The sequence below is a fragment of the Bradysia coprophila genome (genome assembly GCF_014529535.1).
Source record: "Bradysia coprophila strain Holo2 chromosome IV unlocalized genomic scaffold, BU_Bcop_v1 contig_144, whole genome shotgun sequence".
NCBI classification, from domain to species: domain Eukaryota; kingdom Metazoa; phylum Arthropoda; class Insecta; order Diptera; family Sciaridae; genus Bradysia; species Bradysia coprophila.
The window spans coordinates 3,371,024-3,397,143 of NW_023503373.1; the positions used below are offsets into that span (position 1 = coordinate 3,371,024).

Consider the following 26,120-nt stretch of genomic DNA (forward strand, 5'->3'; position numbering starts at 1 on the left):
AATTTATTCGTAAAAAAGTGTCTGGATGACGAGCTAATAAATTAATTCTACCAGAATACAGTCAAAGGCAGTCAATTTTCAGCATAAATTTGCTTCAGCTGTTTTTCAGCTGATCCACACATACAATCAAAACTGGTTTTCCTTGTTCATACGGTTGAAGCTGCTACACGCACGCGCATGATAGTGGTAAAACCGTATAAAGACATATAAACGGTTGTGATTGTTTGTATGGATCAGCTGAAAAACAGCTGAAGCTAATTTATGCTGAAAATTGACTGCCTTTGACTGTATTCGGACGATCACTAAAGTATGAATAGTTCTTTGCCAAACTAGTGTCGAAATAGGATCGCCTTGCCCATAGGATGTGAAAAGTTAGTGAATTTATCGACAGTGTGAGATACACAACTCGTACGATAAAATTTACTTCTAATAAAAATTTTCTATTATCTTCTTGCAGACGTGTAATACAGCAGCTAACACCGTCAATGTACAACCCACAAAAAAGCGCAAAATTGAATATTGCTCGAAACATAAACCTCTTTAATGGCGAAAGTCATAAAATCTGTACTCTAAATGACTCATTCAAAGTTATAGAACTCTCACATTCATGTGCAAAACAGGGAACTCTACATCAAAACAATTACACTCTTATTGAAACACAGATTACGTATGCCACACCTCATGTGTTCATAAAAAATTTCTGTTTAGCTTTCAAATAAAAAATAATTTCGAAATAAAAAAAAAACTTACGAATGAAATGAGGAAAACGACTGTGGCCTGGCTGTTGGCTGCTTCTACATAATGGCCAACGAAAAGGATATAATGAGTCCTTATGAATAATTGCAATTAATTTATTTCGGTTATTGTTTCCAGACATGCACGTTGGAGAAATTTTTGAAAAAAAATATTGTGAAGGAAACAGATTTGTAATGGGAAAGCATTTATTCCTAGATGTTTGCCTGGTTATGGCCATTACAATAAGGGATTCGTTTGAATGAATATTAAGCGTTGGATAATGTGACTATTTGTAATAATTTGAGTTTTTTTCTTGCTTCGAGAAATATAATTAATTAAGGAAATGTTGGAAATGGAAATAAAAGTAGGCTAAACCTGACCGTCTTACAAATTTCAAGTTTAAATGGGCATTGTAATGGAAATTAATTTGTGAATAAATGACTAAGTAGAAAATTTTACTTTGACCAGCCTTACTTTTAAACCTTTATCGGACGGCTTGTCATCCGTTATTGACAATGACAAAAAAATAGCCAACGAATCATCAGTGAGAAAAATACCTATGAAAATTTAGGACGATAGTGACACACTCCCAGACTACTATACAACTCGTATGTACAGAAAGAAGGCTACATCGATATTGTCCGTGTGGTTAAACCAATGAAATAAAAGATTCTACCTCAATTACGTTGTTGTAATTCAGGATTGACTAACCTATGTGAATTTAGGTAATCTGCTCACAGGGCGATTGAAATAAGGGACGCTTAAAAAAACATCTGCTCAGAAAATGTTACTATTATTACTCGCTCCGCTCACGTATTTTTACACTTCTATATTCTGATGTACACCTAACTGACCCAACCATCGCGAATCCGATGTGCGAAAATATTTCACTGACACTCAAATGAAATTTAATTTCCCCAAAACGGCCGTCAAAAAGTTCATATTGTAAAAGATTAACTTTTTAAACACATAAACACTCAATGTAAAGCCCCAAAAATTGTTTTCTTGTAGAAGTTATAAAACCGACTTTACAGCATCAACTCACCCATATATCGCACGAAATGTTCATTGCTTACAAAAAGATTTTCCAGACTTTTAAACCGACGATTAACTTAACGATGTGATAATTAAATCAAAGTTTAAGAAAGAAAAAAAAATGTACTTTGGGCAAAGTAAGTTTTTTTTTCTCGCTCCGTTATTTTTCCGGGAAAATTAATGAATGGCAGAGTCGAGTGTTGTAATAAAGTAGAATAAAAATTTTTGATTAAATTTTCGTTTTTAGTAAGAGGTTTATTCGTTCATGACAAAGATTATTTATACTTATAACTTATAACACTGTTCCGTATAAGGATTTACCATCCAAATTGTTGTTAATGTAATTTCGTCTGCATGCTTTATGAATAAATAAATTTCTGTTTTTTTTTTATCTTATTTTCGCCGTTGTTGTTATAATGTGGAAACACAAATGAGGCGAGAGATGTGTATTATATTTATATACAAGCAGAAAAGAAAATGCGAATGAGAAAAGAGCCAAAAAAAACCCGAATAGAAAAGCTTTCGCCCTTTATACCGTTCTATACATATTTTCCGTTGTCATTCATTACATTCATTTGTAATATTGTACTATTTAAGTATTTAATATTTTTTTCACGCCCGTGACTTCAATAGACATTTTTTTTCTTCATGTATTTTTCGAGTTTGGTTCGTTATGATGGCGGCGTCTCGAGTGATTGTGATGTTCCATATTTTATAAATTTGCGATGTACGAGCTCAGAATTAACGAAATTGAGGGGGCGGCAAAAGGCCTAGGTGAATAATAAAATTTTTGCGGTCGAATGGAAATTTGTTTAATATGTTAAACTACTTTCTCTGCTGATTGATATTTACATTTATTTATGGCCTGACGTTATATATAGGACGATTGAGCTTTATGCTCTCTTTACACGATAATCGGATTTTTTTTCACATCATTTAGTTTATTCATTTTACATCAACGGAATTATGTAACAAAAATAATATTTTCATTACAAAGTCTATGTATTTAAATCCAACAAAAAAAAAATACTGGCCGCCGGGTATTCATTTTACAACTGAACGCATTATACTTAATTAGTACCAATTTTTTTAATTACATAGAAATGAAAAAATGAAATCCACATGTAAATAGCACAAACACGTACTTTAGAGAAGAGGGTGGTAGGTTGGTTTTATCATTGCGCTGTCTAGCAATGACACACATTTTTCATGTGTCAATTCAATTTTTCTCGTCTTTTTTACATTAAATAAGGAACAAGAAAAAGCACAAAACATTAGTGCCACTTGAACTATTCCAAGCCTCTATTTCAATATTTTGATTTTCTGTTACTGCTAGATAATGCTAGATCTTATGTTTGATGTTTAATCTGTTAGGACAAATAGCACACGTTATGATTCTATTACTTCTTTGATCTAACTATTTTCAACAGATTACAACACACAATCTTTTACTTCATTAGTTTTAACAAGTTTTTTGCCGTATTTTTGATGTTAAGAGCATTGATTTCCGCGATTACACAGCGAAAAAAAATTGCAAAAGAATTTGTATGCATTCAACAAATGCAATTTTTTTCAAAACATTTTATCTGATTGTGCTTCGTTTTTCCCAAATATTTTTTTTTTTTTTTTGGTAACAGTTCAATGGTCATTTATATGCTGTGAATTTTCTGGGGATGACGTAAAAACTGTATAGATTCACACAACAGTTGAAAGTTTTAGCATGTTTTTAGGTGCATCGTTTTTATATTCAGACAAAATATAACAACAAAAGACAATCAGCAATTCCCGAATATTGTTCTCTAACTATAATATCCGGCACTGAAATATATTGCCGACAATGACTTAAGGCATTTTATTTTCAACTTCTATGAAATATCTGAGCTATATGTATTGGAATGCTTTTCTGGTTGTATATAATTAATGGCGGAATTATATCACACCCATTTCGCAGCGAATAACTAAGTAAAAGCGAACGTACACATGGTTATCCTGAAAGAAAAGTTTTTTTTTCGTGATATAACAACGCAGAACGTATAGAAAAGTATGGGTTGGCTATGACAGAACTGTTATTTCAAAAAAAAATTATAAAAGATGTAGCATACAGTAGAGACTAGATAGTTTGTTAAAGTTTGTTTATTGTTGAGGCAGCAGTATATATTGCTTATTTATTCAAGTTTTCCCTCTGCATTCACAATTTAAAAAGAAGCAAAAAAAATATTACGAAAAATAAATAAATAAATAAATTGGAAAAATACCCTCGGTTTTATCCTCATTTTCATTCGTTCACTGTATGCCGTACAGTACAGTTATTATGCAAATGCTGACAGCATTTGGTACTTGAGCAAAATATGAAAAAGCGAGGTGCAAAAGAATATTCTGCGACCTGATGTGCTCTCAAAACTGTAAAGTGCATCTAGCACAAAATACTAGTGGATGCTTTTGCAGATGATAGATTAGCTATTCGGTATATATATGCAGGTTGTGCGGTTTGAATTAAACATAAGATTTTTAATTTTCAACGAAAAAAAGAAACTTTTGCACAGAATTATGGAAATTGCAATAAAATATTGTTTATAAAAGCATACTCAGACAGTATGTAAAGTAGAATGATAAGTTCGCAGAGCTGCTCTGAATCTATTATTCCTTTAGCGTTATTCGAAAAGAGAGCTATTCAGGAAAATAGCATTTGCAATCGGAAAGTTGGCCATAATTTCCATTAAAAAAATCGATTTTCATAATAAAATTATAATTCAGGAACAACACTGAATTCTCTACTGCTATTGACTGTAACTCGTCTAAAACTTAAACGTATAGTTGACGTTAATGAATATTGTTTGATTAATAAATAACGAAAGTCTGACTTGTTTCGTTCGCATCCCTTATTTGAACATGCAAACACTAATAATTTACGTGGAATTTTGTTATCATTTACCTAAAGTGTTCAACAGTAAATTGTCGACAATTTTCTGTTTTAATATTTAAACAGTTCGTCGTTTGAATTTGATTTTATGGATGTTACCGATAACAAGAAGTAATTAGTATATTTAATCGCGGTCGGAACCAGAAACATTCAACATATTCTCGTGAAATGTGCTAGCATTACTTTGTAACAAAATAATTGTGACATCGCGCGGCATGACTACTTTCATAGTGGAAAAATATAGTTCCACAGGAGGTCAAAATAAGCGTGAAGTTGTAACCACAGGAAATTCTGCAAGACATGGACTATTCATGGAAATATATTCTACAATTTCGTTAATTTTCTCAAACTATCACGAATCTTTGTGATTTTCGAGATCACGAAAATCGTGAAAAACTGATGAAGAAGTTTCACGAAAATAATTTCACAAATATAGGCCATTGCCGCAGGTATATTCACTATTTAAGAACATAATTACGGCAATCATAGTTATTGATTAAATAGCCGCAGTAAACTTGATACAACAAACAAAAGAAAAATGTTTCCATTCTGAATCCACTCAAAGCGGTACCGTCCTTTCGAGTATTAAGGAACGTCAGATTGTTCGAACAGGAACGGAATATGCCATAATGATACGTCTTTATCGGAATAACCGCGTACTATTGCTTTGAGAGTTCTGTGAGTCCGTTCAAGGGCTCCATTAGTTTGGGGTCGGAAAGGGCTAGTTGACATTTTCTTAATGCCTAATAGTTTCATGACCTTAGTAAAGAGGTCACTCATAAAATTGGAACCTTGGTCGGATAAGATAGATTCTGCAAGTCCAAAACGAAGGAAAACGTTTTCGACTAGGTGACGAGCTACTGTATCGGCTGTGTGATTCAGAATCGGTATGGCACCGAAGTATTTGGTGAGGTCATCTTGAAATGTCGGAATATATTCTAGTCCTTCAGGAGATCTAGGTAATGGGCCGACTATATCTACATAGATTTTCATAAAAGGTGAATGCTTGTGCCTGTAACTTGCATAGCATAGGTTCTTTGTGAAGACCGGAAGATTTGGTCAATTGACAAGTTTCACAAGAACGAACGAAATTTTGGGTGTCTCTCGTCATGCCAAGCCATTTGAATTGGTTGCCGATTCTTTCAATGGTTCTTTTGATTCCCTAAGGGAAACACAAACTTATCGTGTCACAATATTTAAAACTATTTCGTACTAAACAATTCAGCCGGCGAATTTGAAACAAGAATATCCAAGAATTCCGATAAACTGATTTAACTTTTTATTCCATTTTCTTGACTTTATTCCTTAATTATTTTATGGGCTTGAGCAACATCGGGTCAATTTAGCGCTTCTCATTCATACCATACCCATAATCATACATTGACTAAACTAATTAGAACACCGGAACAATGGTTGTGTTATATGACTTTAAAACCATGCACAATATGGTTTCGATTAATTGAAACCAATAACGGCGTAACGTCGATATAAAGACCAATTGCATGTACCAATTAAATTATTCGACTATAAACCGTTTCGATTGTTTCTTCGATAATGAGGCATTGAGGCAAATATAAGTGCATTCTACAGACCGAAAACATAAACCGACAAAAAATGTTCGTTACAAGTTTCCTTACCCTTACTTGCATACGTACTGTCAATAATATAATACAAACTTCGAATCATTCATCCGTCGCAATAATATTCAGCTATACACCTTGGGCATAACCTGTTTGTTAATTCTTCATTCCACTGTATTAATGTCATACGTCTGCAACAGCAAGAGGGTATAACATGACAGTGTGTGTTTTTTTATGTTCATGACACACCTGAGTGAACAACTAACCGTAACACAACTCACATATGGCATATTTCTTGATGTTTCTCAGGGGTATATCAAACGTATATTTTTTGTAATTAGTTACAGCAAAAAGAAAAGAGAAAAAATTACTTTCAGATATATACGACGTGCCGGCTTACACATACCGGAATGTACTGTTTTTATGTTTTTATCTTTTATGTGCTGTATACGAAATACGAGTGCCACTCCAGCGAAAAGTTCTTTGTCATATTTGGATAGGAGGGTGTAATTTATTCTTAATTTTTCCTTTCCTATCTACGGTTGTTGAGCATATTAAGAGGCAACTTGATATCGAGAATAAATTCGAATATTTTTTTTTGTTGTTGCTTGGAGAGTGTTATAATACCAACTCAATGTTGTCGGTGAACTGAAGAGGAAAAATTCTAATCATTTGAACGAAAATAGATCATTTATTGTTGTCTTGTGACAATATTGTTATGAGAACGGATATAATGTAATGCAGGTGTCACCCATTGTCATGACGAATATTACACGATTTTTTTCTCCTCCGGTTAATTTAAAGAAAGGTATACACACGGAGCATAATAAATATTATTTTTCATTATTTATAGTCGGTTGAAGGGTAATTTTTGGGCGCCTTGTTATTCAACGTACATTTAGTCATGGTGCAAATTGATTGTTATCGTTGGATTAATGACCTTGCTTTTCGCACGAATCCGCATCAACCATCATTACTCACTAAGAGACTTAAATATTTATTGATCGCGCCAGTCAAATAATATTTAATTCATAAACTTCATTCGTCATCTGGGCACAGTACCTTCATTCTACCTCCAGTTGTCGACGATGTGAGACGGCCGAGCCGCGCCTACTCACCTAGTCCTCAAAAGTAGAAGTCGTAGAAAATTTTTTGTAACGGACAATGATACAACTTGGCATAGATTTCAAAACGCAGCTGAAGACTGATATGCAGGTGGACTTTTGGACTATAAATATTCGGTGAATGTATTGAAACGACTATAGCAATATGATGCAAAATCTATTACTTCATTGGACTCACAATACCAAAGTAATTTCTAGAAAAATCTATTACTCCATTGTTTCGACACACATTTTGCTATGTAAAGCCAAGTTGATCGGAGATTATCGCTTACATTATCATTTTTGTCGATAACAAATGATTAGCCGTTTCTGAAGGATATGTTTTTGGTCGACAGTGTCAAGAACCAAAACAGTCTGTAAAGGTTTCACTCTTCCTCAATTGACTAAAAGTCCTATTTTGCATAGAACGTCAGAAGACTAACACAGATATTGTTTAACAGAATTAGTGCTATCTCATTTATATACGATATTAAAAACATAAATAATCACTCCATGAACGGTTGACGCTATTATAAAACGAAACATTTAATATGTGTTGCTTTTATTAAAAAGGATCATTGAGGGCAATATTGGTTATTGTCATGATAATACCAAAATGAAAAGTTCGGAGACTTTAACAATAACAACAGAAAAGGGGGGAAGTTGTTCTGTTTAAATTTTCATAAGCTTCTTTTTCGCATATTTTTAAACGATGTTATTAAGGGGTTAAACGGAAAGAATTAAGCCAGCACACAGTAGCAGTATATTATAAGTCGTTAATAATTTTTTATATGGGGGAAAGACATAATAGAGTGGTAAGAAATGAGGCCAACATGAAGAGGTGAACTGTTTTGCGGTGTGGAAAGAGAATCAATTTTCGTTTAAATAATGCTGAATTGTGACTTTAGGAAGTCACAGTAAATATGATTCGATTATTTTGTTATCATGCTCAAACAGTTCCTAAACATTTCTGATTGATACGGGACGGGTGATTGATCGATTAAACCTATTATATAGTTTATATATTCATCTGCTATTGGCAACGATGACAAGAATAAGTTATGACCTCTGGCTAGTGTTCACTTGTACACTGTACAACAGTGCAATTTATGGTAAAAATATTGCTGTTGATAGACTGTCTTTGAAGTACTAAAAGAGTCTGTACGTAAATGAACTAACAAATTTAAGAGGTATCGATGCTTTGATGAAAAGCATACATTTGGGCGTTTTTTCGATACTGGATTTTAGTTTACTTTTGATAATATCTTTCCACCAGAATTCCAGACCATACGAATGTGTTAGCTTTCAAAATAAAACAGATTTGGTTGTAGCAGTTTAACCAGCTCTGAGAAAACATTGCCGGTCAAATGCCCGAAACTAATTTTTATTCAAAGCTAACACATTCGCGGTCGTTATTGCAGCCGTACATTTTTCGAAAAGTATTCTCGGAAATATAGGCTTCAACTTTAGCTTAGCACTAAATACTTAATGGTTTTGTCGCGATTTGATCGCCGGCTCCGAAAGGTAAAAATACCGATAAATGACATTAACCTTGTACAAACGGTTTTATTCAATGCTAATCATACCTAAGGATGTAGCTGGAAGTGGTTTATATCCGGTTATATTCTCAATTGTTATTTTACATTGAAAATCCAGTATCTAACCTGTCGAAAATCGCAAATATTTTCAAATTTAAAGCGCTTCATGACAATTGATAAGAAATCATTCGTTAATTACATCCGCTTTTCTCAGTGGCTGCAGATTTAAATCATTATTTACTTGGTAAATATGCATTTTTGTTAGTCAAATATGGGTTCTGCCCTCACAATCGACCGATTGGAGGATAGAACACCTATTATTTTCTTCAGACGCATATTTAGCGAGCTATTATTGATTAAAATCTAATGGTGACTCTGGAAAAAATGGATGTCATTTTCGATTGATACCTAATGGCTCGTTGACAAAATATTTTACTTCGTCTGTCTTATCATTTACTTCACAAAAATATATTTATTCAAAGCGATCAAAACGATCTTTTCATTCAACAAATATTACAATAAATAAAAATCATCTGCTCTATTACTTCCTATCGTTCCAAGAATACATGCCGCATTGCCTCTTTGTATAGCAATAGAAATTTTCTGCAACAGATAATCCTTGGAACGTGGCTCCCCTGATGCTCTCTTCATTAATGATCCCAACTTGGGTAAATTAATAGGTTTCTTTAAGACGCATATAATGATTATGCTTAAATCTCTCCGCTTTATCTGCAAAAGACCCTGCTTTCTTAGAGGATTTACCGATGTATGAAGGAGCTAAAGTATCACGTATTGTTACATCCCATAAAAGTGATTTTCCATGACTCCGATGGAAATACATATTACTGAAAATATTATAAGAAAAATTTATAACACACATAATAATGTGAGCTATGGATGGAAAAAAAAGGAGCAAAAAGGGAAAAAATTGTTTTCCTGCGAGTTCATTTAATAGCACAATAATTTCGTTCTCAAATTCAGATTTCCATTGTATACACATAACCAACCGGCTTATTATTTTGTGATGTACATATAATCAAATACATCGTGATGGAGTGAACATGGAAGGTAAAAGGAGGAAGTCTGCATTGACTTTTATACGGAGGCTTTCCTAACCGTAGAACATTTATAGGGTTGTCGCTGTAAACATATTATGTATTTTCGACGAATGTATACATAGGTAAGGCCAACTAAGTAGATGTTAAAATAGGCTTAACAAAAGTTCTACTTGGAGAAACAACGAAAAAGATGAAAAACTCCGGTAAAACTTTTGCCAATTAATTTTTTTTCATTCGGAAATGTGGTGAAGTTATTATTAACTTTCTCCGGTGGTATATTGTTTTATTCGAGGCCGTATCCATACTGGATAAAAAGAGTTTTCCTTTTGATTAGCATCTCTATATCTTTCGTTCTTTAATTGATTTTAATGTTAAGCCGAACGTTTCTGGCTTGTGTCGAACATTCTTTTATGCTTTTTTCTCCGGAGGAATATGAAATGAACTCAGCCCGTTTAACTTCCCTTGTCTGGAAATCCTACTTTTCCATTCACAAGCACCACATTCGTTTTACCCATTAAAATTTCTTTGTAATATTATTACTCTTTTGAATTTATGTTTCATCTGCCTAGATGATAACGAAAATGTTGATTGCAGTACTTTACTATACATCGTACAATTTCAAGAGATTTTCAATATTTTTTTTCGGAGAACATGGAAAACTTTTGTTAATAAATAATTTATAAATTGTTTTTTTTTTTGTTCGTTGTACAAATGTGTTAATTTAATATAGTACGGTACGTTGCAAAAGTTTGCTTCGAATCGGCAATCGTATCGCGTTATAAAGTTTTCCGTATGAATTGTGTACGTCATTTTGGTTCTATAACCCGGGGGTAGCCAAAGCTCAGCGCAATTTTTTATCGTTATTGTCGATAACCGATGACTAACCATTTTTAAAAGGTTTAAGAACATTTCATGAACAGATGAATTTTGAACAAAAGGTTCACGAAATAATAGTTTAATAAATTTAATGTACGTATCCCGAAAAACACTCAATTAATTTTCATGAACAAATAATGTTCATCCGATACATTTCATTTCATATTGTAAAGCAATGTTCCACCCCAAGCCCAACAGCCATTACAATTAATATCAATGATACCCCGAAAAAAAAAAACAGACAAATTATTTATGATTGTACTTGAACCGTATAAAACCGAACCGAATGATTATTAATTTTTCAGTTTCCAATTTTAACCACCAATCGTCACTGAAAAATGAATCCAAAACCAATTAGCAGCAAAAAAAAATCTCATAAAAAACCTTAATCAAATTGTCATATTGAGGAGAGCGGCCTATAATAAAAATAGCGTGTCATCGCATCGACAATATGGGGGCAACAAAAATCTACATGGACGTTATTTCTATTTTACTTTTTCATTTTTCTCATTGTCGTAAAACATGTCTGATTGTATATACATACACCACCACTACTACTATTGCTACTACGAAACGCTAAAATTGGATCTGGAAAATAGAGAATTTGCTTATCGTTGCCAAATTTAACACATCTGCATTAGTCTGACCAAAAGTTGTATATATAAATATTTGCAAAAGTATATAAATATTTGCAAAAGTATATAAATATTCGAGAAACGGTAAAGTATACAATGATCTTCTGTGTGAAAATATATTTTCTATTCGAGAGTTCAAGTTTCGATTCAAGTAAATGTGTGTATATATGCTTTCACATTGCACATTGAACTATTATAGTGTTCGGCAATAAATTACTCTGCAAAAGACATTTCTGAAACGATTCCATCCTATCACTTATTTTAGAATGAATTTAACCCGACTCTGATTGGAAAATTTATTACCCCGACAAAATGTGGGTACAAACAATCCAGATGACACAGAGTCCTTTAACCGAGATAAAAAAAAATAGTTTTACTCTATCATTATATTCAGGTGTTGTGAAAACTCTTAATTTTGCCAGCAATCCAAAATATTTTCATTTCAAATGTGACATACAGAAAAAAAAAACGATTTCGTTTTACGTGTTAAAATTCTAAATTGAAAGATATTTGTGTGCGATAAGAATGGCAAAACGAGAAAGAAGTAAGACGAACAGAATTGTTTTTTCTTTAATTTTCTTTTATTTCCATTCCATTTTATGCGAACCGACGACTATATCGTATACGTGTGTGTACGTGTGTGATTTTATGCGAATTAATTCGAAAATTGGACACACCGGACTCGACATTTTCATGATGTTCATGTTATTTAAGAAAATGTGTTTTACATATCGTATAACGTTTACATTATTCGAACGCCATGCGGAGAAAACTGGGTGATATTAATAGATGTTATTTGTAGGTTTATAGGTTCTTGTGTATTTATACGTGACTATTCAGCAGAAAAATGCTTTTCTTCTGGCTATATTTTATGTTAATATAATAAAGCAAGGGTACAACATATCATATTTCCTCCATGACTTTAGGGTAAATTGCTGAATCAATTCTGGGTTATAAAATGGGAGCCAATTTGATTGAAAAATAAATCAGATTGATGCATAATATATGTTTTATGCATAATATTCTCAAAAAATATGCCATGAATTGATGGCATAATAAAATAATTTTCATTTCATTAGGCACCAAATGTTCAATTCCTTTGATAAGAATAAATTTACATTGGAAAACGAATAAAATTAAGTTTCCCGAAAACGTTTCCCAGCCATAAATGTTACGGTTGACTTCTCCAGAACTTTGTCGATATATAACAAAAGGTATGATACTTTTCATTGGTAACGATTACATTACATGACTACATTTTATGAATATGGACTACATTATAATTCTTGCACTCACAAGTTCTTAAACTTTTACAAGCGGTAAGAGTATCAGGACATAATCATTAAATCTAATACTTCTTTTGTTGAGAGTATCAGTTGGTATTTAACACAATTACGTAATAAACGCTTAAGAGATCAAAATTTCAGTTTTTGGTTTAAAGTTGATCGTAGACACATTTGAAGTCAATTATCACACATAAACACTAGGCCCCACCCCTTGGGTGGGTCAGGTCCCTTGACTGTTTTTTTTCTTCTATAATTCCAGTCTTAGTTTTCTAACCATTTTAAAATGAGGTGGTGTTTTTGAGATCACAAAATTAAAGTCACATGAAAAGGTGATGTCTCTTTTATTCAGAAAACAGCAGTCGTCACATGCTTCATTTTACTTATATTTATTTAATTTCCTGAAGAAACAAAAAGAGCTATGAGTTGAAGGTCCAGCGAGCGATGTCTTACTCCTCATATGAGTCTCCTATATAGTCTACTAAAAGCGCTGAGCAGGTGGCGCATTTCTTGCCTACCTCTTGAAAAAAAAATAACTCATGTGAATTACGGCCCTCGCTTCGCTCTGGCAAAATTCACACTCGTGCAAACACTTTAGGAACGAAAAAATTTCTTTTAAGAACACGATTTCACGCAAAAATTGTCGTATATCGCAGATTACCAATCCAATAAAGTCCAATGTTCGAATTTAACCACATGAATTACGATACTGGTCGAAAACACTTAATATTTTCAAATCTGCGATTTTTGAAGCCTCTGAGAATTACTCGAGTTATCGTGTTATCAAGCAAGCAAGATTGTTCTAGACTTCTAGATTGTTCAACCAGAAATCCAGATTCACTTACTCGTCGAATAATTTTTTTTTTTTACAATTATAATCCAACCTCACTACTCCAATATTATACATCTACGAACTTAAAATCGGGTAAAAATTACTTAAGTTATCACGATGACAAGGAAAAGCGTCTGAGTATAATTTCTCCCATATCTCGTAACAACGATCACAAAATTATATTCACATGAAAAATCAATGTCTCTTTTAATTTAGAAAACCGCAGCCATCACATGCTTCATTTTACTCAAATTTAATTTAATTTTCTGCAGAAAAAAAAGAGCTATGAGTTGCTGGCCCAGCGAGCGATGTTTTACTATTTTACTCTATTACGAGTCTTTTATATTGTCTCCTAAAAAGCGCTATGAGTGTCAAATAACAGAAAACATACAAAACATGCGCTATGAGTGGAAGGTCCAGCGAGGTACGTTTAACAGCTAATATGAGTCTCCTATATAGTCTACTAAAATTGGCGTATTTCCTGCCTACCTCTTGAAAAAATATAACTCGTGTGAATTACGGCCCTCGCTTCGCTCTGGCCGCAAAGTTCACACTCGTTCAAACATTTTAGGAACGAAAAAAATGGGATATTATATTCTACCGATAAATTAATTCAAAACTACCGATAAAAAATAATAAATGACCGATAAACACGGTACCGATAAAAAATAATAAAGTACCGATAGCGAAATTCCCAAGTACCGATAAAAATATTCAAAAATACCGATAACTTTTTACCAATAAAAAGTACTAAAGTACCGATAAACTGGTGGTTTTATCAATCATTTATCATTTTCTATCGGTAGTTTATTACTTTCCATCGGTAATTCATTATTTTCTATCGGTAGTTTAATACTTTCTATCGATCATTAATTATTTTTTATCGGTAGTTCATTATTTTGTATTGGAAATCGAAAAAAATTAACAGAAAGGCCTCAGTTGGAAAATTTTGATTGGAAATCGAAAAAAACTAACAGAAAGGCCTCAGGAGGAAAAATTTTGATTGGAAATTGAAAAAAGTTAACAGAAAGGCCTCAGTGGAAAAATTACGATTGGAAATCGAAAACATTTTGATTTGAAATCGAAAAAATTAAGAGAAAGGCCTCAATTGGAAAATTCTGATTTGAAATCGAAAAAAAAATTAACAGAAAGGTCCTGAGTGGAAACATTTCTATTGGAAATCAAAAAAATTAACAGAAAGGCCTCAGTAGAAGAAATTTGATTCTAAATCAAAGAAAAACTAACAGAAAGCTCTACAGAAAGGCCCCAGTTAAAAATTTCCATTGGAAATCGAAAAAAATTAACAGAAAGGCCTCAGTTGGAAAATTTTGATTGGAAATCGAAGAAAAATCAACAGAAAGGCCCCAGTGATGAACTACCGATAGAAAATAATGAACTACCGATAGAAATTAATAAACTACCGATAGAAAATGGAATTTAACCGATGAATAGTCGTAAAATTATTAATTTATCGGTATTTTATCACTTTTTATCGGTAAAAAGTTATCGGTAGTATTGAATATTTTTATCGGTACTTGTGAATTTGTCTATCGATAATTCATTATTTTCTATCGGTAGTTTAATACTTTCTATCTGTCATTTATTATTTTTTATCGGTAGTTTTGAATTAATTTATCGGTCGTTTATTAGTATCCATAAAAAATGGTCGTATATCCCAGACCACTAGTCCAATTAAATTCCAATGTTCGAGTTTAACCACATGAATATGCTACTGGTCGAAATTGATTTTTGAAGCCTCTGAGAATTACTCGAGCTATCGGTTTCTCAAGCAAGCAAGCAAAAACTTCTTAATTGTTAGACCAGAAATCCAGAATTTCACAACTCGTCAAATAAGAAATTTTTCTGGAAATCCGTTGCAAAAATGTCGTGGTATAACAAGTTATGTTTACAATTACTCCAAACTCACTACTTCAATATCATTCTCTGTCAATTAAAACAAAAAAATTGAAAATCGGGTAAAAATTACTCAAGTTATCGCGTGGTAACAAGAGAAAGCGCCTGTGTAGAATTTCTCCCATCTCGTTGTTCTAACATTATCCATCTGCAAACTCAACCTCAAGAATTTCAATCTTCGTCGAATAATACAAAAAATTTGAAAATCTGATAGGAATTAGGGAAGTTATCGCGGTAACAAGAAATAAAATTCTCTTGAGAACTACTCCCATCTCATTACCCCAATATTGCCCATCTACGAACTTAACCTCATGATTTTCATTCTCCGTCGATTAAAACCAAAATTTTGCAAATCGGTAAAGAATTACTCGAGTTATCGAGTCCACAAGTGTACGGACGTTTTCTGTATTTAACGTTTTTTGCCAATGTAGAACATTTTCAAAATATCAAAGTGAACTTAGCGTTACGGACATTTAAGGGTATTTTCTTTCATAAGACCCTGACTTTCAGTCAAGGGAATAACCTTTTATCTGGGGTTATGTGATGGATATTACATGCTGTGAGAAATTAACCCGATTTTTTTGTTTTTCCTAGTAGTATAATAAGCCATTTTCAAAACGAGGGAAAAGTTGGGGGTTTCGTGTGAATTTTTGTTGAGACTTTTGATTTTCATCCCGAGTTAGTAAATGGATTTTACTTGCTGAAGGTGTCGAAAGTAGTGCTTGAAGTATGAAAAGTACTATTTTTGACGCATATAGCATGTAAAAATCCATTCAGTACCTCGGGATGAAAATTAAAAGTCTCGACAAAAATTCACATAAAACCCATTCTATTATCGAAATCTCGTTTGAAATACTTATTTATACCACCGAGAAGAACATCTATCACCATGCGTGAAGTTATTCGCAAAGCATACAAAATCCATTACTTAACTCGAAATAAAAATCAAAAACCTCGTTTATTGACCTCGTCTGCGTCTCATATTAACACAATTCACACGACTTGACTTAACTTTTAATCTTTCTATACCCAGTTATATAATAGTATTTTACATGACTAGACTATGGACAAATTTTACATATTGCTTCTTAAGTAAAACACTATGTATCCTACACACTTTAACACTATGTTATGCAAACAATACTACCAAGAACTCAACACTTCTTTTGTCGTAGTTCTTGATAACCGATGACTAGCTCTATATAAAAGATTAGTCGAACATTAACACGATCACTGCCAATTACGAGTTAGTTCGTTTTTTTATTTTACTAAATTTTGCCACTACGAGATTACTAGATTCGGTCAAATTGGCTTGTAACAAAGCACGGCTGTGGTCTTTATGTCAAAATATGCCTTGTCATATAACCACACAAATGTTTGTATTTACTTATTAGTAAACACGGTAAATCCATTGTTCTCGGTGCAAAAATAATCTTTTCTATTTTTGGTGTGTGCGTGCCACATTGTAGGCCCAAAATCATTTACTTACCAACGAGGCGTCAAACGTTGAGGTAGCAACTTTTATTGAAAAATTTTGGTTCAAGCTTCAAATCTTTTTATTTTCAAAATTCAATTTTTTTTAGTTGAGTGAGTCAAGTGGTATTCCTTGAAGCAATTCACCACACATAAGGCTGGTTGTTCGGGGCACACTGGGCAGAAATACCGGGTTTCTTTGCGTTTATTCTTTGAGCATTGAGCACATTGCTTGGTTGGAAATTGTTTGTTTTTAGTCGGAGGTAGTGAATCCAAATAGTGAAATTTGCCTGTTCGGTTATCCAGTTTGTTTCCTTTGCAGTTTTGACTCTGATCAGCAACACCTTTCGTCGGTTTTCCAGCCAAATGCTTTACAATGATCTCGCGGAAGTCCAACAGACTCGTCTTTTCGTCGCTGTGGTTCGACATGTGCATCCAGTATGCATTTTGAATAAACGCTTCAATAAAATGGATACCCAACTTCTTGTACCAGCGCACCGTTTTTCTTTCAGATGAATAATATGACATCATCTGGTCGGCTCGGTCTATCCCACCCATACCCAAATTATAGTCTCGGATAATATTCGGCTTCGTTGAAATTTTTCCGTTGCGGTTCGGTACATCGACTAATTCAACTTCATGCATATTTGAGATTGTGAGGACATCTCTTTTGTCTCTCCATTTACAAACGATAACCGAATCAGAACGTAAATACGACAGCTCGCCCCGCATAAGCTTTTGTTTGACCACTTCCTTCGGATTTTCTTTTCTGTTGCTTCGTAAGGTACCGCATAGGTATGTGGATTTACTGGTAAGTGTTTTAGTGAGGGGAACCGAGTTGTAGAAATTATCTGTATACAGAATGTGGCCTTTATACAGAAAGCCATCCATCAAATCCAATACTACTTGCGCTGTGACACTTGTTCCTTCTTCTGTCGTAATTGTTGCAGTTGATTTACCGGCATAAATCTGAATTTTCAACACAATTCCCGACGATTCACACAACTCGTACAACTTTATGCCATATGGATGTCGCTTGTCTTTCATATATTGTCGAAATAATAGTCGTCCTCGCCATAGCACCATTGACTCATCTATACAAAGTTCTCTTTTCGGCGAATATATTTTATTCATCGTTGAATTGAAATGATGCAATACAGGGTTGATTTTGTACAACCGGTCATCATTTTGCTGTAAATTATCAGCAAAATGCAAAAATCGAAGAATCAGTTGAAAACGATTGCGACTCATTCGATCTCGCCAGAATGAAGTCTTGTACAATTCATTTTCACACCAATAATGTGGAATAGACGGCAAGGATAACGCTCCCATATGAAGAAACAGGCCAAGAAATATTTTCATTTCTTCTCTATTCGTATCAGTCCAAGCCTTCAGGCGGGAATGTGGTTTCAGTTCACCTTTGGCCTCTTTGGCTTCAATTGTCGCTTTTGCATATTTGTTCGTTTCTACGACCAATAACTCCAAGAAAGTGTCATCGAGAAACAAATCTATAAATTGACTTGGAGTGTCACAAATTCCACTCGGTAATTTCAGTCCTGGTGTCTCATTGAATTCAAACATTGGCGGGGGTGCACGTTCTGAAGTCCATTCATGAGTTGATAAATTTTGTTTATCTTTCACATTTCGAGAACGACTGTTGCTTTCATTTTGTAGTCTGGCTTTCTCCAGTGGCTTTTGAGGAAGACGTGAATAAGGTTGTCGTTTCGGTATCACAGCCTTTTTCGGAATGGAACGTTTTGCAGATTTAGGTTGCTCGTCCAGAAAGCTTTCTTCCTCCGATTCCAATAAAAATTCAGAGTCATCATCAGAATCGGATTCATCAGATTCAGAAAATTCAAAATCCGATTCTTCCGTATCCGTGAAATAATCCTTGCATCCCTTTTGAACTTTTGCCATTTCAAAACAAAAACACAAAGATAGGGCCTACTTAGACGATTTTTTAAAATCATTGCGAATTTTTACAGAACGAGATAATTCGTTGGCTTTTAGACTTAAACCAAAAATAAGCTTTGGCAGTGAACGTGTTAAGATCTATCAGTTTATTCTTAAAAATTGAAGTGTTGCCTCTTACAATAAATTGAACAAATCACGAAGACTTTGCTTCGTCATTGGACTTCTAACTTAATTTTTCATTAATCATCGATGAAAGAAACTTTTTCTATTAAAATATAAAATGATACATCACCAAAAGCAGCTATAACTGCTGTTAAGTTTTTCAGAAATAATTTATCAACCCTACGGGTTCAACGAAAATCTTCTTAAGCCGAAAGATTAAATGAAATGTTATTTCGTTAAAATTGCGAGAATTTGTGTAGCTCCAGCACCGAGCACCAACAATTAGACGACTTCCATTTAAATTAAACTGTTTATAGTAAATGCACATCATCTGGAAAATCTCTAAAAATGTCAATCTATTTCCAACAAGTGTTCTCCCCGATATTTTATTTTACTTTATCTTGTCCATTCATCCAACATAAAATGGCAAATCCACCCATAGCAATGACATATATAACATTGCACAATAAAGAAAACTTTCATTCCATTCAGCTTCTGGAGGGATTTAGATCATAATCCCAGCGAATTATATAAGTAAAATATATATCCGAATTTAAAATATGGAATTATATGCCTTTTTCTTGCACAAAATGGGATAAAATATAAATTTTCAGTTTATTAATATCGTCCCAAATGACTGATGATATTCTCTGCAAAAAGTTTTTACATTCGCATTGCGAGATTCTTCGTTTTTTAAGTTTATGATAACGAACCGAATAACGACAGAACTTTGTCATTTTATGTCATGTTGTGATAATCATTTTAAGAAATAAGAAGAAAAAAACGGAGAAATAAAAATATTAAACGAATGAGCTTTTGACGAGAAATTTTTAATTAATCTTTGCTGTGAATAATTTTTCTTTTATTTTTCTTATACGGCTATTGTTGGAGTAAGAGTTGAGGTTCTGCGAATACAATGACGAACGACTTTAAATTAATTAAATAAAATGTTTCGTCGGTTGAGCGAATTTGATGTCAATGTGGAGATTTCAGCAGAAATTAACTTAACTCAATTTAATTTTTGCGGATGTATTAGTAGTGACAAAGTTTTTGAACAAAAATAAACGAAATTCACTCAACTATGCTGAAAAATAACATCAAATAATTCATGATTAAACGAGAAAAATTTTTATCGACATACAAGTTCTTCCAAAATCTTTAGTGGCTTGTGGTGGCAGTGGATATGATGGTGGGATGTCAGTGTTTTGGAACAAACATAAAATATCACTTTAAATTCTGTGGATAATGCAATATTTTTATGATGGCAAATAACTACTGAAACTTGGGAAAAGAGAAATGAATAAGAAAATGGCATTAGTCGCTTTTGACCTCAATAAAACGGTTGTAAACCGTATAATGGCATTTCCTTAGCTATGTTTATTCATGTTAAGTAACATAATTTTCATATAAAGCAACTTTATACGCCCAATGAAGGCTGGTAAAAGGAAAACTTCTTTTGAATATTTCTGACATGACTTGTGAAGCTGTTCCATACTTATTTCGACATAATATTGAAAAATTGCGAGATCTGAATAAAATATATTCATGTGAGTAAGAGGAGATCTTGATGAACATAAGTTTAAAGTATGAATTTTTATCGAAAAATGTCGTGAAACCGATTTATAGAAGAAGAAAAAATATCGGTTTTTGGTGGTGGTGGGGGTAAGTTAACTTCCATAAAGCCATAGTTTTATTGAAAAGTTTTTCAAGATATTCGACATAACAATGCTAAACGAATTTTCATAAGTTGTTTTCGGAATGTTTCTGAAACTACAGTTTGCCATGTAAAATTTTCCCTGTGATTTTCCTAACCGAGGAATATAAGAAATGCAATATACGTATTAGGGTACCTTCGTTTCAAAGACCAACTTTTTATTCAAATGATGATATTTATGTGGAAAAATTAATCAAGAAAACTAGCGAAAAGAAAACTTTTTTCTGTGTATGCAAATTGTATAGAACATTATTCAATTATTCTAAGAGTTTCTGAATTCAATTGATAGCGTAGGATATGATCTCATCTTCCCATAGTTATCAGTTTGAATATCAAAGAATACTTATTTGTTCAACGAGGGTACTGTGATTCAATTCACCCAAGAAAATGCAATTTCCAACTTTATTCTCGAGTTAAACCCAACGCTTTTCACAACAAAGGCTTCCGAAGTTTCAGCGGAGGGAAGAAAATAACCATTTTCTCGGTTGCGTTGTGAAAAACTAATTTACTATGCTGGTGCATGTAATAAGGCTGTTACATGTATAGGCAATAACCTTTACATCACTCGCATAGTAAAACGTCGTACTACACACGGAAAATAAAGTTATATCTCGTATCACGATGAGTAAAAGTACCTCGGGCTGCCGCCCTCGGATACTTTTTCTCATCTGGATACGAGATATCACTTTACTTCCCTTGCATAGTAATGTACTATTACATGCTTTTGTTTTCCCTAGGGTCGAAAATGGCTTATTACACTAGGGCTAGGGAAAACAAGAAATTCGGTTTAGGCTTCCAAAGCATGTAATAGTATTTTACGTGTGACGGCATGTTTCATTTTCATTTACATTGCCTAATCACGTAAAGCATTGTACTTACGAGGTTCCAAGTTGTGTATTTGACAAGTGGGGAAATACACAACTTGGAACCTCGGAAGTAATATACTATTACATAAGTAGGGATAAAAAGTTGATATGTAGAGTTTTCGTGTGAATTTTGTTGATCCGAGACGAAGCCAAGGTCAATAAACCCACAAAAACGAAACTTTTCATTTTTATCCCGAGTTACGTAATGGACTTTACATGCTAAGAGCGTCGAAAGAAGTGCTTCAAACATGAAAAGTACGGTTTGCGACGCATGTAGAATGTAAAATCCATTACATAACTCTGAATAAAAGTTAAAAAGTCTCGTTTTCGTGTGTTTATTGACCTCGGCTTCGCCTCGGATCAACAAAATTCACACTAAAACTCTACTTATCAATTTTTTATCCCTTGTTATGTAAAAAACTATTTTTTCATTGAGACAACTCGCAACTGTTGAGTTTGTTATTTCCACCCAATAATTTTCAATTAGGTTAATTCAAAATCTTTGATTTCGTTGTTAACGTTTCGCAATGGAAACCTTTCGCTGATGACCGCAAAACCTACGCATGTAATCTGATAAAGTTAGTTCTTTGACTCGGCAATCATTATTAATTTATGCAAATACAGAGAGCGATATCAACGAAACGCGAAAATGTTGTCCTAGGATGGCAGAGGAAATCTGGGTAAATTCCAATGTACAAATTCCTGCAAAGGGTAAATGGCAAGTAAATGTTGGTAAATACCAATTGACAAGCAAATGATCAGAAAATATAGAACGAATGCGAAAATCGGTAAATAAATTCCGTTTTCACTATTTTGCTAAGTTTTCACTATTTTTTGGCGGATCAATCACTGCTTACGTTATGTTACTTGGAAGAAGTAATATTTTAGAAACGACTATTCAATGGCAATAAGAGAAATATGCGATGAGGATAAATTGCAAAATATATGTTTTAACAAATGGAGTATTAGATTTGGAAAAACACTAAGTAATAGTTTGAACTCAAGAGGAACCGATGATGGTCAAAGGGATTACAATTGCTTAACAAGAATTACAATACTTGAATAACAGGTAAAATAGAAGATTGCAGGTGAATGTAATTTAAAGAATTGCACCGTTTCGTGCATAGCATTTTATTGTTCCACCGTTTCTGATGAGCCCCAAACTCAAACTGATGTTACAAACCAAAAATTTATAAACATTTCATGTTTCCAAGAAATATGCTTGCAAATAACTTTACTTAAGTTTCAGTTTTCATAAAATGTTCGAAATGTAGAATGAAAAAGAAACCATCAGATATACTCATTATTACGGTGGAAAGTTGGGGGTTCGGCGCAAAAAGTTTTTCAAAATCCGTGAACCACTGTGCAACTGCACGAAATGATTAAAAAAGGAATTGAAATCTATAGAAATATTTATTCAGAATCAGTCCGTGAAATTAATATGCAAAAAATGTTGGATGATATAAAATGGTTTTTTCATTTCATTTTTACCGTAAAGAAAAAAGCATTTAACTGGTTATGCCGTGTGTTACTATAAAACTACTTTTTTATACAATGATTTCCTTTACTGTCTGGTATGTTTACGTTCAATACTGTGGAACTTTCATGTATGTGGGTGTGGAGTGGAGATGATTAAAAAATGGAATACAATGAATTTTTCACGGAAAAGGAAATTACTGGATCCAAATCGACAATTTATTTGGTTTTACCATTTTTTTGAAGAGTTCAGAGTCACGAGATGAAGTATGAATGGAGTTACGAATCCAAGAGCATACTAGTGACGAATACGAAAACAATTGATATTTTCTGAACTGATACTGATAGGTTACCTCAATATTTTCGGAAAAATATTATTCTTCGACGTGCATTAGTGTTTTTTTTTTAGAATGACAATTATAAAGACAACAGAGTTGTCATCGTAGGTGAAATGAACATCATCTATCAACTTGTCAGCTTTAGAATCAACAGAAACGTGGAGTAGAGAAAGAATTTTCTTTTAAAACCAGAAGCTTTATCCAAAATTGTATTACTTTGTGAATCTTTAAAAATGCACCTCCTCCAGGCGGAATGACATTGTGTGATCGTAAAGTAAAATAAAAAATTTAATAAATTTACGGAAGACCAATTTCTGAATATTGCTCCGAGGTTAGACGGAAAATTAAAAATTAAAAAAGTCCTTGCATATGAAAGTCTCCGGGTCATAAAACGTAGAGAACTGTACGACCGCACACTAAGAAATAGAATTTTCCATATAAATCGTCATACATAAAGGCAAAACATCTGCATGTTGCAAAATGAATAACTTAGTATTTACAAAATTTGTTTGCTAACATTCTATGCCAACATATATTGTGACCACTGGCTTTATTTATTTTTGAAAATGAGCTATACAACTAAAGCGAACCTTTAAATTTTTAATTTCTCTTTACCAAAAGTTTTCATAATGTTTTTCATGTTTTATACTACACATTTCCATAAGCATACACAAATATAACATGCGTGCATTGTGCACATTTAAATAAAACTTGAATTGCGGTATGCTCATTGCTTCAAGTTAAACGCTAAAAAAACGTTCTATTCATCATGTTTGCGGTGCCACTGCTATTTACTCAAACAAATATTTAGACTTCATAATTAACCGTTTCCCTATCTCATTTGTAAAATGTTGCTGGAAGATATCCTTGTGAATAACCTGTTGATTGCTCACATAAACTTACATAAAGAGGAAAATAATGTTTCGTAGAATAATGGAAAATGCGATTTACTTATAATGATTGGTATGAATTGTATTTTTTTTTCTCAATAATAACATACCCAGTAAGACTTTGTGCTCGATAATCCAACAGAGAAATTCTTAGACTCGAATATCTGTGTGCTTAACTCCTTCAGCTTGTGAGATTATCCTTTTCACGTATAACACGTAAACACTTGACAAATCCATACATATAATATTATACCCAAGCAACGATATATATATTATTCGGTCTAACAAACATCTACTTAACAATATCGAATTTGTATCCACTTCCACATCAAATGAAAATAAGTAACAAAAATAAAAATTCCTTTTAAATTTGCTTTTTTTTTCCGGCAGGCGGAAAAAGGGACGAAAGAAAAATTTCTTCGAATCACATCAGAAAAAACAATAAAAACCAAAATCACAATAACACACAGAAGAAACAAAATTAAAAAAAATTCACAATTTTTTTTATCAAAATAAAATTCTTATTTTGTCCATGCGATGGGGAAAAATTTTTGCAATTTTCAGTGGAAAAATATATTCTGTCGAATTCCTTCACATACAATGCACACGTCCAAACGGTTAAATTTATTTTATTTCGACTCCTCGCATCGAACATGCACATATACCGAGCGTAACGTCTGCACTGTTTTGCGGCCGTGCGTGAACTGAGGAGATGGTTTCAGTTTTCACAGTGGCAAACCATCTTCGTTTTCAAGTTGCCTTCAGTCTTTTTCATGAGTTGTTGCTGATATAATTTTTTTTTATTATTTCGTTTTGTTGCATTACCTCTATCATACACTATACCTTCATTCATTCATTCATATCAGTAGGCCATATGGCAACCAATTGACTCAGTGAGCATAAAAAGAGCGAATTTTAAACGAAAAATGAGAGAAAAATTTACAATGAACGTTTTCTCATTCAAATATGATTCTCATTTAGTTTGTACATTTAACTAAGTGTCCTAGTCTTTGGTAGATGGCGCTTAATTTATTTAAAAGGAAAAATCGTTGGAATGAAGTATTAGTCGTTGTGGTGTTACTATAAATATCTTTTATGCCTTCCCTCGAAATAGTGCCCCGATTATTGCGATGCTAATCGAAAAATCAACCACAAGTGTCTAACAAACGTAAATATTTTATTTATATAATATTCTTACACTGCCTCGCATTAAATTAGCAGAAAAACCGCACTGTAAATAGTAGTAGGAATTATTCAATTATTCAGTAGACGATTTCGGTTACAAAATTGGTATGGTTATATGATAATTAACTGTGCCATGAAGCTTATTAGAAAATCTGTTACAGCATATAAGAAGCCAATATTACCATACCAAAATCAATTTAGCACATCATATTGTCGAATGTTTATGAAATGAGACGACAAGTCATTTGAATAACGATATTTGGCATGTATTTGAATGCTGTGTAGGAAATTACGGTTAGGTCGCAAAGGATGTAGCACTATTATACAGTGGTAAAATTAAATTGAAAAGAAATAATTAAAGCCCCAGTTGTGCTACACCTAATCTGGCATTTACGGAATGGATATATGCTTTTGAGAACCACATCGAAAAGAACGGTTTTCCATTTCAATCAAATAAATTCATGTAAATTTTCTACACTTTAAGTTAACGATATGCCCAACGTATTGTTGTAGATCTAATTTAAATGCGGGTTGAGCGGGTTGACGTATTAGTTTGTTTTGAGAATTCAGGTATATTAATGGGATAGTTATTT

The 26,120-nt window shown here is 33.1% G+C and overlaps 2 protein-coding genes across 17 annotated transcripts in view; both read right to left on the reverse strand.

Moving 5' to 3' along the window:
* The window catches only part of LOC119071130 (hemicentin-2), a 144,916-nt gene extending 119,863 nt beyond the window's left edge, over window positions 1–25,053 (reverse strand). For 8 of the 16 annotated variants that reach the window (XR_005086599.1, XM_037175811.1, XM_037175812.1 and 5 more), the window contains exon 1: window positions 24,453–25,049. The gene's annotated coding sequence lies outside the window, so the exon portion shown is untranslated. Of the gene's footprint in view, window positions 1–24,452 lie in introns of all 16 variants that reach the window. The other 8 variants (XR_005086598.1, XM_037175808.1, XM_037175809.1 and 5 more) reach the window with 4 other exon arrangements.
* On the reverse strand, window positions 17,079–18,899 carry LOC119071418 (piggyBac transposable element-derived protein 4-like). The gene has a single exon (XM_037176295.1). It carries the CDS (start codon window positions 18,897–18,899, stop codon window positions 17,079–17,081), a length of 1,821 nt encoding a protein of 606 aa, XP_037032190.1.
* Window positions 25,054–26,120: the final 1,067 nt, after the last annotated feature.

Bases quoted from the DNA above. Each gene is read 5' to 3' on its own strand.
- LOC119071418 (XM_037176295.1), bottom strand. From the start codon at position 18,899: ATGGCAAAAGTTCAAAAGGGATGCAAGGATTATTTCACGGATACGGAA.